This window comes from Anolis sagrei, chromosome 2, assembly GCF_037176765.1.
Source record: "Anolis sagrei isolate rAnoSag1 chromosome 2, rAnoSag1.mat, whole genome shotgun sequence".
Taxonomy (NCBI): domain Eukaryota; kingdom Metazoa; phylum Chordata; class Lepidosauria; order Squamata; family Dactyloidae; genus Anolis; species Anolis sagrei.
Window position 1 is genome coordinate 37,541,353 of NC_090022.1, and position 12,458 is coordinate 37,553,810.

Genomic DNA, 12,458 nt, shown 5'->3' on the forward strand with positions numbered 1-12,458 from the left:
AATCCTCCACCTTGTGTGACTGTGGAGCAGAACAAACAACAAAAATCACAAGCTGGCATCCTGTTCAATAGTTACACTTTTGTAAGCTAGAGTTATGACTTCAACATTTTTGAAAGTAATATTTAGAATTGTTGCACCATTGCAATGACTGTGGACATTTTCCCACCAGCATAATATAACAGAGGAAATTGTTTGGAATTGCTCCTGCAGAATTCTGGGAAGTGTAGTTCACGGCAGAGCCTTTGGAATTCGCAGCTAGAGAGGTCCTTTACTTCCCTAGACTACATTTCCCAGAATTCTGCAGGAGCAGATCAGATGATAGCCTCTGTTCTACAATGTGGGTGGGAAAAGGTCCTAGGTTTGCTCCCCAAAGAGGCACCATGGAAACCAGGTCACTGCACCAAGTGAAGGAGTTCTGAGTCTCTGATGTTAAAAGAAGATATGTCTAGCCTCCTCCTAACAGTCAGCTATGTTACAACACACAGTTGCAACTGAATTTTGCAGGCTCATTGCATCCAATGGCAGCCAAAGGCTGGATGCAACATCATTCTTCAGCATGCCACTCACTTGCACTGCTGAATGCCTTCATTTGGAGAAGCTATCTGGCTTCTTAGGTGGCTTTTGGGAGATTGAATTGAGAGACATATCATAACTATGTCATTGTAGCTATTTTTCCCATGTAGAATATTAGCCAAAGTCTATACTTAGATGTAATATTCCTGCTTCTTGGCAGAGGGTTGGCCTGGAAGGCCCATGAGGAATCTTCCAACTCTATGATTCTAAGTACAGTAGGTGCCTCATAACTGCAGAACAAATATACAACATTTCACTTCTCTATAATTTCACCCATTCACTTAGGGAATACTTGAAATGTTACATCCTCTTTTCAGTACTTTCATCATATGTTCCATTTAAAATAATAAGGTTTGCTATTATATGTGGTTTCATGTAACCCCATAAAGTCCAATAACATATTCCCAGCAGATATGGGTTCATATTGATCTAGTAAAAGAACAACATATAATAGAAAATATAAGCAGGGGTCATGAAAACATGACAGCTAGGAGAGAACCAAAGATGTTATTTACTCACCTTGGCCTCCATGTAGGTTGACCAGTATCACTGACATTTGAGGCTACAAGTTCTACTATGGATAAGGACCTAATGGTATATATGGGGATGTGCATATGCCATTTCTATGCTTGAGAAGTACAGGTCACCTCATCCCATAGTTATTCACTACTTCATCATGCCAGAGGGATCAATGCAGAAATCTATCTCAAGCTTACAAACTCCCCAAATTTATGGAGAAGGATAACAATCTTGCTTAAGGGTCTATCTATTCTTGGGTACAACGCCATCACTTAAACATTTCCTTGACTAGGATGAAATTTCCTAATACATATTTCCACTTTCTTTCCATATCTGGAAGCAAAGAACAACAGAAATGTTGATTCAGCTGTTTTACAAATAGATGGCAGCATTGGGTGTGATAAAGTCTTTCTACTTTTAGACCAAGTATCCTCACTCCAGTCTTTAACATTGTACGAATGGGAAGAAACATAGCTATAGAGACTATAACAAAACATGAAGGTGAACAAGGTCTACTAATTTAATAAACATCCCTACTTCTTTTGATACTTAGCAAATTCCAGGTAAAAATATATTGAAGTGGATTTTTCAAACACTAATTTGATTGTCCTTCTTATTGTTTTCTTCATTTGAAATATTCGTTATTCTTAAATTTATTTTCCCCCAAGTTTTTTGAATCAGACTTTTAGTATTCATGATGCCATAAACAAAGTTGACTTTGGATGTTCTTTCATTGCTCATTTTGCAGGTGTTCACCTTGAATGCAAAAATTCCTCATCACTTTTGTCTTTAAAATGGATGCAGTTTTTTGCAGGAAAGTTTCAAACTGAAGAGAGCCGTCCTCATTAGAAAGGAGTGCTACACTAGGTCTTGCCAGCTAATTTGAAAAGTTGACAGTCCAACTGAGGCTTTTCTCATAAAATAAGGGTCTCTGTGCAACAGTTGTGCCACGTAGCTGGAAATCCCATTGTTCCAATGTTGGCACATGATTAGATTTTGCTACCGTGTCACCTGAAAACAAAGGAAAACAGTTAAGTGAGAATCAAAAGTATAAATGGTTGAATAATGACAAAATGAGGAATGAACTGGATTCTTCAGAGATTTTATACATGTTTATTCTGTTAAAAATCTAAAATTTAGAACCATACTTACCAAGCTCTTAAGCATGGGGAGAACTCTACATTCATAGAGGATACAGCAATAGGGAAGAGGACTATTGCTTTTAAGAAAGTCAATATTAAGAATTTGATAGCTCTTATGGAAAACAACAATCAAAACATTCTGCAGCAACTGTATAGACTGTAAATACTTATTTATTTATTTATTTAACTTGTATACCGCTACTCCAAATTTGCACTTATGGCCAAGACTTTCCTCCTAATGTTCAATTGAAATGTCCCGTAACCTAAAACCATTAGACCTGGTCCTGCCTCTGGGAAAGCAAAGAACAAGACCCAGGTGTGCATATGAGGATTAGAACAATTTATTGTGACATAACCCCCAACTGGGAAAAGAGAGACTGTATGTCACTTGCACGTTGCTGACATTGCAGTCTGAAACAGCTGGATGACTTTTCCTAGTAGCTCCACAGAGATTTCAAAAAAATACGATGGATATGAAGGGATCTTCTGGACCAGAGGAAGGACAAAATTACCCACCATATATTCTATGACTTGGTTCGGTCATAAATCAAAATGGAGTCAAAAAATCAGAAGATTACAGGTTGATAGTTCCTATGATGAAAAAAGATTAAAATCCTGTCATACAAAAATATATCACTGAATACTAATAAATCAAAATTGAGACTGTAGTAAAGACATGAGAAAACTAAGAGTTCACAGTTCCTATGAAAGAACTTGATAAAATCTTGAAGTATAAAGATATATCATTAAATGTTAAAATCAAGATATCTACACCATAGTATTTCCAATTTCTAGATAAGATTGTGAAATCTTACAGGAAGAAAATCAACTAAATTGAATGGTAGTACTGCTGGAAATAAATAGACCTGAAAGTAAATCAAGACTGAACCTTGCCCAGAAGCCAAAATTATTACTTTTAGACACATGACATGACAGAATGCATTGGAAAAGATTAAAATGTTCAGTAATGTAGAAGGAAGTACGAAAAGAGATAGATTGCTTCAATTATGTAAGCAGTGACCCTAGGTTTGTAAGACATAACTAGGGCTCTTGGTGACCAAGTTATTTTTGCCATTGTTGTTATGGTTGTTGTTTGTCTTGAGGTCACTTCTGATTTATGGGAACTCTAGATTAAATTGATAGGAGTGAATCTGGCAAAAAAATTTCAGAGAAGCTTTGCCACTGCTTTCCTCTGAGGCTGAAGAGCACAATTAGTTCTACGATCAACCCGTGAATCCTAGTCTAGCACTCAATCCACTACAACACAGTGAAATTGCAAAATTGTTCTTAAAATAATTTTAAAAACAGCAGAAGAGAAGGCAGGGTTACACGGGTATGTGGAAGTACAATCATGGCACCACAAATGGCTGAACCAGCACAACTGAGTCGCCTTCGGACTGATATGGGCGGGATAGAAATAATGTAAATAAATAAATAAATAAACTGCACAAAAGAAGAGAGGTGGGATCTTGAAGGTGCTCAATCTGGTATGTATCTGCTATCAATGCTAATGTGACTGCAACGGAATAGCGGCTTTGTACAATAAAGTCCCAAATTCATAAACTCTACCATGGGTTCCTTTAACAAAAACTGTGCCACTACTGTTTTTAAAGGTAGGAGGGATCAAACTATTCTTCAAGGAAGTATTCACTTTGTCAAAAGCCTCAACCCCAATAACCATCAGGGAGTTAACCAACAGTCTGAGTTCAAACTGATTCGTTCAAACAAAAGGCATACAACAGCAGAGTAACACAACAGAGAAGCTGCATGTCCATTCCATAAGTACAGAATTTGGGAACACAAGATAGCAAGAGTCCAAGGTCAAAGCTTCTAGAACTTATGTTGCAGCTAGCAACAAGGTACCACACTTGAGATTCTTAAATGCTATGTTAGTGGTTCTCAACCTGTGGATCCACAGGTGTTTTGGCCTACAACTCCCAGAAATCCCAGCTAGTTTTCAAGATGTTAGGATTTCTGGTACTTGAAGTCCCAAACATCTGGGGAGAACCACTGCTATAAGTACTCAGGTCTTTCATATTGCTGGCTAGTTTCTCTGCTAATCTTGAGGACCTGTGAAGTTGAGCCTTCACTCTTCACAGGTCAATGAAAGCTGGACACTTAGTCCTTCCTCAGAGAAGCTTGTTTACCCTTTGTCTGCAGTCTGGAAAGGTGTAGCTACTTCCATGGGTTCTACTTCTGAGCTTGGCTGAGGGAGCTGCTGTGCCCTGCTGGGCTCCATCCCCAATGCTGGCCCTTCAACCATCATCTTCTCATCCTCTCTATGCATGACACACTTCCTCTGAAGTCCAATAGCTTCAACCTGCTTTATTTTAATAACGTTGAAAGTCAAGGAGCCAGAGCTCTTAATGTTCTCAAATATCCAAGTACCCTGATTACACATTGTTCATAGCGAAGTGAGCAGTCTGGCTTCCATGGGCTCTGGAGGAGTTGGGTTAGATGGCCCCGACAGCCACTTTCACCTTTAGAATTCTCTGATATTGTGATGCATTATGGGAGTTTCAGTTCAACAATATCTAGTGGTTCTCCATCTCTGATATCACAATGCAAAAAACTAAGTGAAGCAAGGTAAGTTAATAAGTTTCAAAGGAGACTTTTTTTTTCTTTTATCTTGATCGCTTTCACAGGAACAAGAATAGCAAAATAGCAGCAACTGGATTGAAGATATCACTTTGCAAGTAAATATAGGCAACTTATCAAAAGCTGAAGGACAGATAGGAATCTTCAGAATGATAGAAAAAAAATGAGCCTAAGTTCAGGCAAAGCAGATAACATGGAAGAAAGTTGGAGAGCTTTTCTTCCCCCACCCGCCTAAGTAAGTAGTTGAAAAACCTGGCCTTTATGTTTCTGCGAAAAATATATGCACACTTTAAAATAGCTCTGTTAATTAGTTGTGCTCAGCAAAGATAAACAATAAAGTGTGTTCCATTAATTTTTATTTAGCATTATAATGAGTCCAAAAAGTGTTTATTTGTGTGCCTATATTCATCTTGCTCAACATTATTGCAGCTATTAACAATGTGCAAAAGGAACATTATACAAGTATTATTTATTTGTTCCTTTCTCTCTTCCTTTTTTTCCTCATTTACTTAAATGACTTTCCCCAATCCATTTCAGCACAGGCAAAACAGTTTATATTTTTTTGAAAAAGGCAATGAAATCACTATCGCTCTCGTGGCTAAAAGGGATGGAAAGGACAATGTCACCAATAGTTCCGAACTAGTTTGTGAAAACTTAGTTACATTTGAGGAACCTTTTGTGACAACCCTTAAGAGTGATGACTGTTACATCTATAACTGTGATTCCAAAGCCTTTTGACTGCCAGTGCATGATCTGGAGTGAATATGGTTTTTGTTATTAGTATAGACAATCCCTTGGTCAATAGATAAATCTGATTTTCAACCTCACCATTTTTAACCTAGTCACTAAAAATTTTCACATAAGCAAACATTACTAATGCTATAAGAACACATCAAAATGTGTTGTTGAAAGCAGGGAATTTTGCTCTTAGTTTACTGCTCTGTTATCACTGGAATCCATACTGCCTTCATAAAGCTAGGTATTCTCAACAATTTGCTGCGATGAATCCTTTTTAATCTCCTGCGTATATCTCTTTCTCATACCAGCACAATGCTTTATTGAACACAGCCCATGGTGACAAGCTATTAACAGTCATCTAATCCATACTGCTGTGAGATTTAAAGGAGGTGCAGTGGTTGAAGCTGAATTCCACAGAGGCATTAGCCACAATCTAGCATACAGTTATTCACACTTAAATCCTATTGATTTCAGCTGACAAGGATATTTGAATGCTAGATTGCAATCATCACTTACCAAGCAACAGTAGCAGTAAAAGTCTAGCTTACAGATATATGTAAGAACATAAGGGTTTGCAGATTTTGGATCCAAGGTCCACCTATGTAACTTGCATCTTTGCTATGAGTTAGCTTGGGCTTTGAGATTATTAAGAGAGGCCTTCTCTCATCAGTCTACCATTCCATATATTTGACGCATGACCACTTTATTTACATAAAGACATAATGTTATTGGAAGTTTTATTTTCAGACTCCTTTTCAAATGATCCTAAACAGGGGATGCAACTTTACATCTACTTCTTGTCCCGAGCTCTCCCCGAGTCTAACAAATCTAGTTCTTTTTTTATCCTACCTTTCCACTCCAGTTTTTTCCTCCTCCACCACCTTGTAGCTTCTCTTTTTACCTTCTTTGCTTCTAAATCCTCCAATAATTTTAACAACAAATTCCGGTGAAGCAGTACATATCAGATGAATTGCACAATTGTTTCCATCACATTATACACAGAAGTTATTGACTAGATACTGTTTTTCTGTCTGGGAAGAATCAGTCTTTATAATTCCTAAGGAATGGTCTCTGTCTCTGAAAGTCTGTGATGTAAATATGTTTACTGTTATGGAAGTTTTATTTATACACAGAAGTAAAATAAGTTTTATATCACTCCAAGCACCTAGTCTTGAAATGGCAACAGCAGCAGCTTTGCCCAAATCTAGAATTATTCCCCAGTTGAATGATGATGATAATAATAAAACCCATCCTACTGTTTCATGACAACTCAGGGAATTGTATTTTTACTTCTGGAAGTGCCAGATGAAATGGTTGAACTTTCAGGAAGTTGGACAGGTAAAATTTATATTTCCCAACTCACCATGAGGTTTACCTGTGAAGAAAAGAAGCCAGATACAGCTGAACACAAAGAGAGGACAAGTAGGTAAATTTTCAATACAAAAGGTGGCTTATGGGCATTACCTGGATATTCTCCACTTTTTGTTTTTCTCTGCCTACAAAAAGTATACTCTCAAAATAACAAGAAAAATTGGGAAAGCCCCATCACAGGCATCTTATCAAATTAAAGATACTTGCAGCACCTTTGGGTGCAATGCTAACCCATTAAGATCAAAGTGAGCTTTGCTACAGACTTCTGTGGACCGTGGATTGCACACTTGGGGATCTCTCCTTTGAAGATGGGAGTTAATAGCTTGTTACTTTAATGAAGCAAAGCCAGTTTAGGGCACTCCTGGGTGCTCATTCAGCACAGTAGTTAATCTCAAACTGGAAATGTGTGCAAAGGCCTAAAATCAGAACTGGAAGCCACATTCACCCATGTAATAAAAAGACACTGTTTTGGCTCAATTGGAATCTAAGGGGCTGATTGCTCTGCTGTTTTGCCAATTTTTCACAATCAGCACTGTGCACAGACTTGTGCTTTTTTCACAAGCAGTGCCTGTGTGTTTGTTTACGGTCCCTTGCTCCTTCTTCACTCCCTTTTCTCCATGGCTAATGCGTTGCCCATTGCAACTACTTGTAGTACTTCTCTTCTATTGACAAAGGATTTGGCCCTTGAAAACACAGGGTTCCATGGAAATCACATAAGCATTTCTCATAGTCACCCATTCAATGTGTCATATGTATCTTGCATCATTGTATTTACATGGGTTGCTCTGTAACAGCTTGGTTCTGAAAATATAAATATTTAAAATGTGTAGATGAACGAATGAACTAATTCTTAGCTCATGCTACTACTCTCATCATCATCTACTTTGTGTCTTCTGCTATCACTAACACAACACTTCAGTTACTATATGGTACCATACAGCATAAAAACAACTCTTTGGTAACTTTCTTTTCCTTATCTCGTATAAAGAAATGGATGCCAATGGGCCCTATAGAGCAGAAGAGGACACACTCAAGGCTACAGGCTTTCTTCATATTGTTTCATTTTTCTTTAAAATCTGTGGTTGATCAGCTGGAGTCAAGTGCAAAACATTAGCCTAGGACCCTTCCACACAGCTGAATAAAATCCCACATTATCTGCTTGGAACTGGAATATTTGGCAGTGTGGACTCAGATAACCCAGTTCAAGCAGATATTGTGAAATTTTCTGTCCTGATATTCTGGGATTTTATTCAGCTGTGTGGAAGGGACCCCAGAATCAAGAAACAGAGTTGAGCCTAGTGCGTTTCTGATTTCATTACCTAGGCTTGAATTTGCAGTCCTTTCACACAAAAAATCTATTTCTGGTTTCCACCCTCAAGCTTTTGTTCTTGTAATATTCTGGGGAGCTATTCAGACATGGGAGTCTGAAATCCTTGGTGATGTACTTCAGTTAAACTGAGAATTCTCCAATAATTTATCCATCCCTATTACAGCAAACAGACTGTCACCACAGGGCAGTGTGGAGATAGTGGCAAAGTCTTAGGCCCCTTCCACACAGCTCAATACACATGATCTGCTTTGAACTGGAATATATTGCAGTGTGAACTCAGATAACCCAGTTCAAAGATGATATTGTGGGATTTTCCGCCTTGGTATTTTGGGTTATATGGCTGTGTGGAAGGGCCCTTAGACATTGGGTGGTCAACTGATCCCACAAGAAACAATTTTCTAAAAATAAACACCTCCTTATCATCTTGACAGGAATGCTATAGCTGCTAATGTTGTAGTTTTTACACATAGCATTAGCCTGCCAATAAACAACTGATTTCCTAATGTCAATAAGATCAAAGAAAAAGTGCAATAAATAGACTAAGTGCAAGATTTGGAATAACATTTAAAACATGTAAAGGAAGCTAAAATGTCAGGGGGGAGAAGAATATCTTTGCCACTAGGCAGATTTTGATGTTGACAGTAATAAATAATCAGGGTGCCACAACCAAGAAGCCCTCTTTCTTGCTTACGTTCATCAAACATCATTTAGGATATTTGGGGAAAGGCATCCTAAAAAGGCCTAAGGACCCAGGGATGTACATATTACAGGAAGTGTTTCTTTATAAACTCACACTAGTCAACGCCCCCTTTCTAGTTGTGAGAACCAGGACAACACAGGAACAATATAAGATGGTGGAAGGGCTATGATCAAATTTTGTATATTGAAGCTAAAAGTGGAGACTGAATCAGGACTACTAGGCTGGCAGGCTAAGGTTTTTCTTCCCATGCTACTTTTCCATGGTCTGAGTTTCTCCCTTAATTAATGACCTTGTGGGAAGAAATACACAAATTTCTAAAAATGAACTTGCAACATTTTCCCCTTGAAAAAAAGCTGACATTTGAGGTTCTTGAGATTTTTTATTTATTTTTTTGTCGTGTCAGGAGCAAACGCTCCTTTTGTGAGAGAATTGGCCGTCTGCAAGGACGTTGCCCAGGGGAAGCCTGGATAATTTTTTTTGATGTTTTATCATCCTTGTGGGAGGTTTCTCTCATGTCCCCGCATGAGGAGCTGGAGCTAATAGAGGGAGGTCATCCGCCTCTCCCCGGATTCGAACCTGCGACCTGTCGGTCTTCAGTCCTGCCAGCACAGTGCTTTAACCCACTGCGCCACCGGGGGCTCCTTGAGATGTTTTGGAGGGTTTAGATCAGCCTGATTGCTCACTGGAGGGAAAGATATCACAGGCAAAGATGAGGCACTTTGGCCACATCATGAGAAAACAGGAAAGCTTGAAGAAGATAATGATATTGGGGAAAATTGAAGGAAAAAGGAAGAGGGGCCAACCAAGGGCAAGATGGGTGGATGGTATCCTTGAAGTGACTGTCTTGACCTTGAAGGAGCTGAAGGTGGCCATGGCTGACAGGGAGCTCTGGTGTGGGCTGGTCCATGAGATCACGAAGCGATGGAACAAACAAACAAGAAAGATCAGGAAATTATATCAGGAAAGCAGTTAATCCCCCCTCTTTCACACACAGATGAAAGCCAACATATTCCTGATTTAATCAGGATTTCTCCCAATGATCCCATCATCTTGTCAAAGTGACTTGTGTTCTTTAGAGCAAAAGATAAACTTGCCTTGGTAGTTTTGACTTTGTTTCCACTGCTGCACGACCAACCTGAGTAATCTGGAAGCACTTTACAGTCTTCTCCATCCAGACAAGGGTTCATATGACACCACCACTTCTGGATGACAATGGCAGCTGGAAGACAAAGACAAAGCAGAATTTTTAAACAGCAAAATAGAACAAGTGCTTATCAGATGACTTATATGTTAATACAGCCTTCTACAACATGGTGCCTTCAGCTGTTTAGTGACTAGCACAGTTACACATATTTGTTTAGTGAGAGGATACAGAAGGCTGGGCTACTGCAATGCCTTCATACCAAGTGTAAAAATTAATTCATATTATTTTAATTTATATTCCACTATTCCTCTGATAGAGCATCTCTTTATATAAATCACACAGTTAAAAATTATGAACAGCTAACATTACAAATTACATATTTCCAAAACAGGAAATTCTAAATATCTGCAAAACTCCAATTACAGCAATATAAACAAATAGAAGCATTAGAAAAATTAGATACTTCCCGTTTTTCTGAAAGCTTGTACAAATAAGCATTTTTTTTAAAAAAAAAACCAAAAACAAATCTGCCATCTGAAAGTAAACAGAAAGACCTCTTGGAGAACTGCATCCTCAGGAAGCAGGAGAATGGTTTTCTAAAGCAAATCTTTTTTTACCACATGCTAGAAATATAAGGACCAACAAACAATTTGAAGGTCACAGCACCAATTATTTTTGAAAATTTGATTATAAGACTCTTCTAAAAACAGTAGTCATGCCTGCTGGAAATAGTTGATACAACTCATGCCAAATGGCAGTAAACATGAATCCTGAAATCATAAGTACACTTATTGTTTTGTAAGTGTAAACATTGTGTTAGTAGTAATTTGAGCCTTTTTCATTCATTGTCCTTTGTAGTTCTGTTCTTGTAACCTTAGCAACCTGCACGTAGAGCAGAAAGAGTGAGGAGAACTGCAAAGAGTGCACAGTAGTTGTTGCCTTCGCTTATTGTTATTTGCTATCAAGTTATTTATTTATTTATTACATTTCTATACCATTTCTCACCCAAGGGGGGACTCCAAGCAGTGTACAGCATGATAAAATGGCAAAAAGTCAATGCCAAACATACATATAAAAGCAGTATACAACATATAAATATGAATTAAAACCATTAAAACTATTCAGACACATCATAACAAGAACACAGAACCTATTAGACATTGCACCAGGCCCACAGTTATCATTTAGCTGCTTCGGTTTTACTATTATTCACCAAATGCCTGCTTGCATAGCCAGGTTTTAAGTTTTTTTTCTGATCACCAGGAGGAAGAAGGCCAATCTAATATCACTGGGAAGGGAGTTCCACCGCTAAGGAGCCACTGAGAAGGCCCTGTCTCTCATCCACACCAATCACCCCTGCAAAGGCGATGGGACTGAAAGCATGACCTCCCTGGCCAATCTTAGTGCTCGAACTGGTTCATAAAGGGAGATATGTTCAGACAGGGAAGCTGGACTGCAACCGTTTAGGGATTTATAGGCTAAAGTCAGTACTTTGAATGGTGCTTGGTAGCAGACTGGCAACCAGTGGAGCTTATGCAACAGAGAGGTTGTATGTTCCCTGTACACTACTCCAGTAAGCAACCTGGCTGTCATCCATTGGATTACTTGATGCTTCTGAACAGTCTTCAAAGGTAACCCCACATAAAATGTGTTGCAGTAGTCTATTTGAGATGTAACGAGAGAGTGGACCACTGTGGCCAAATCTGGCTTCTCAAGGTACAGGCGCAGCTGGTGCATAAGATTTAATTGTGCAAAAGCTCCCAAGACCTGGGGTTCCAAGACTGCAAACCTGTGTCTTCAGGGGGCGTGTAATCCCGTTCAACACAGGCTGTAATCCTATACCCTGTTCAGCCATATGACTGACCACGAGTACCTCTGTCTTGTCTGGATTCAATTTCAATTTGTTCACAGGGCTTGAACAGCCTCCTTAGTAGCAGGTGGAAAGGAGTAGTAGAGTTGGATGTTATCTGCGTACTCCAAACCTCTGGATGATCTCTCCCAGTAGTTTCATGTAGATGTTAAACTACATGGAGGGCAGTACTGAACCCTCTGGGACCCCCCAAGACAATGGATGCAGTATCAAAAGCTGCTGAGAGGTCCAAGAGAATCAAAAGGGACACACTCCCCCTGTCAAGTTCCCTAAATAGACCATCCACTAAGGCTGTTTCAGTTCCATCGCCCAGTCTAAGATTGCTTTGTTGCCTCCACTGCCATGGAATACACCCTTATATAGGAACATACCTGTTCGATCTGATTTGCTGTGTGTTGAACACCACATGTGCTCTAGTCTCCGTTTCACACATGTCATTGTGCCAGCTCCTTGTAGAACCCAGAAGCTGATTT

At 39.0% G+C, this 12,458-nt stretch overlaps 1 protein-coding gene across 1 annotated transcript in view; it reads right to left on the reverse strand.

Moving 5' to 3' along the window:
* Window positions 1-2,015: 2,015 nt before the first annotated feature.
* TAFA4 (TAFA chemokine like family member 4) overlaps window positions 2,016-12,458 on the reverse strand; it is a 161,103-nt gene continuing 150,660 nt past the window's right edge. The window contains exons 5-6 of the mRNA XM_060766393.2: window positions 10,066-10,190; window positions 2,016-2,103 (exon numbers count right to left, since the gene is read on the reverse strand). Coding sequence (XP_060622376.1) covers window positions 2,092-2,103; window positions 10,066-10,190 — 137 coding nt within the window. The 3' untranslated portion in view covers window positions 2,016-2,091. The remainder of the gene's footprint in view (window positions 2,104-10,065; window positions 10,191-12,458) is intronic.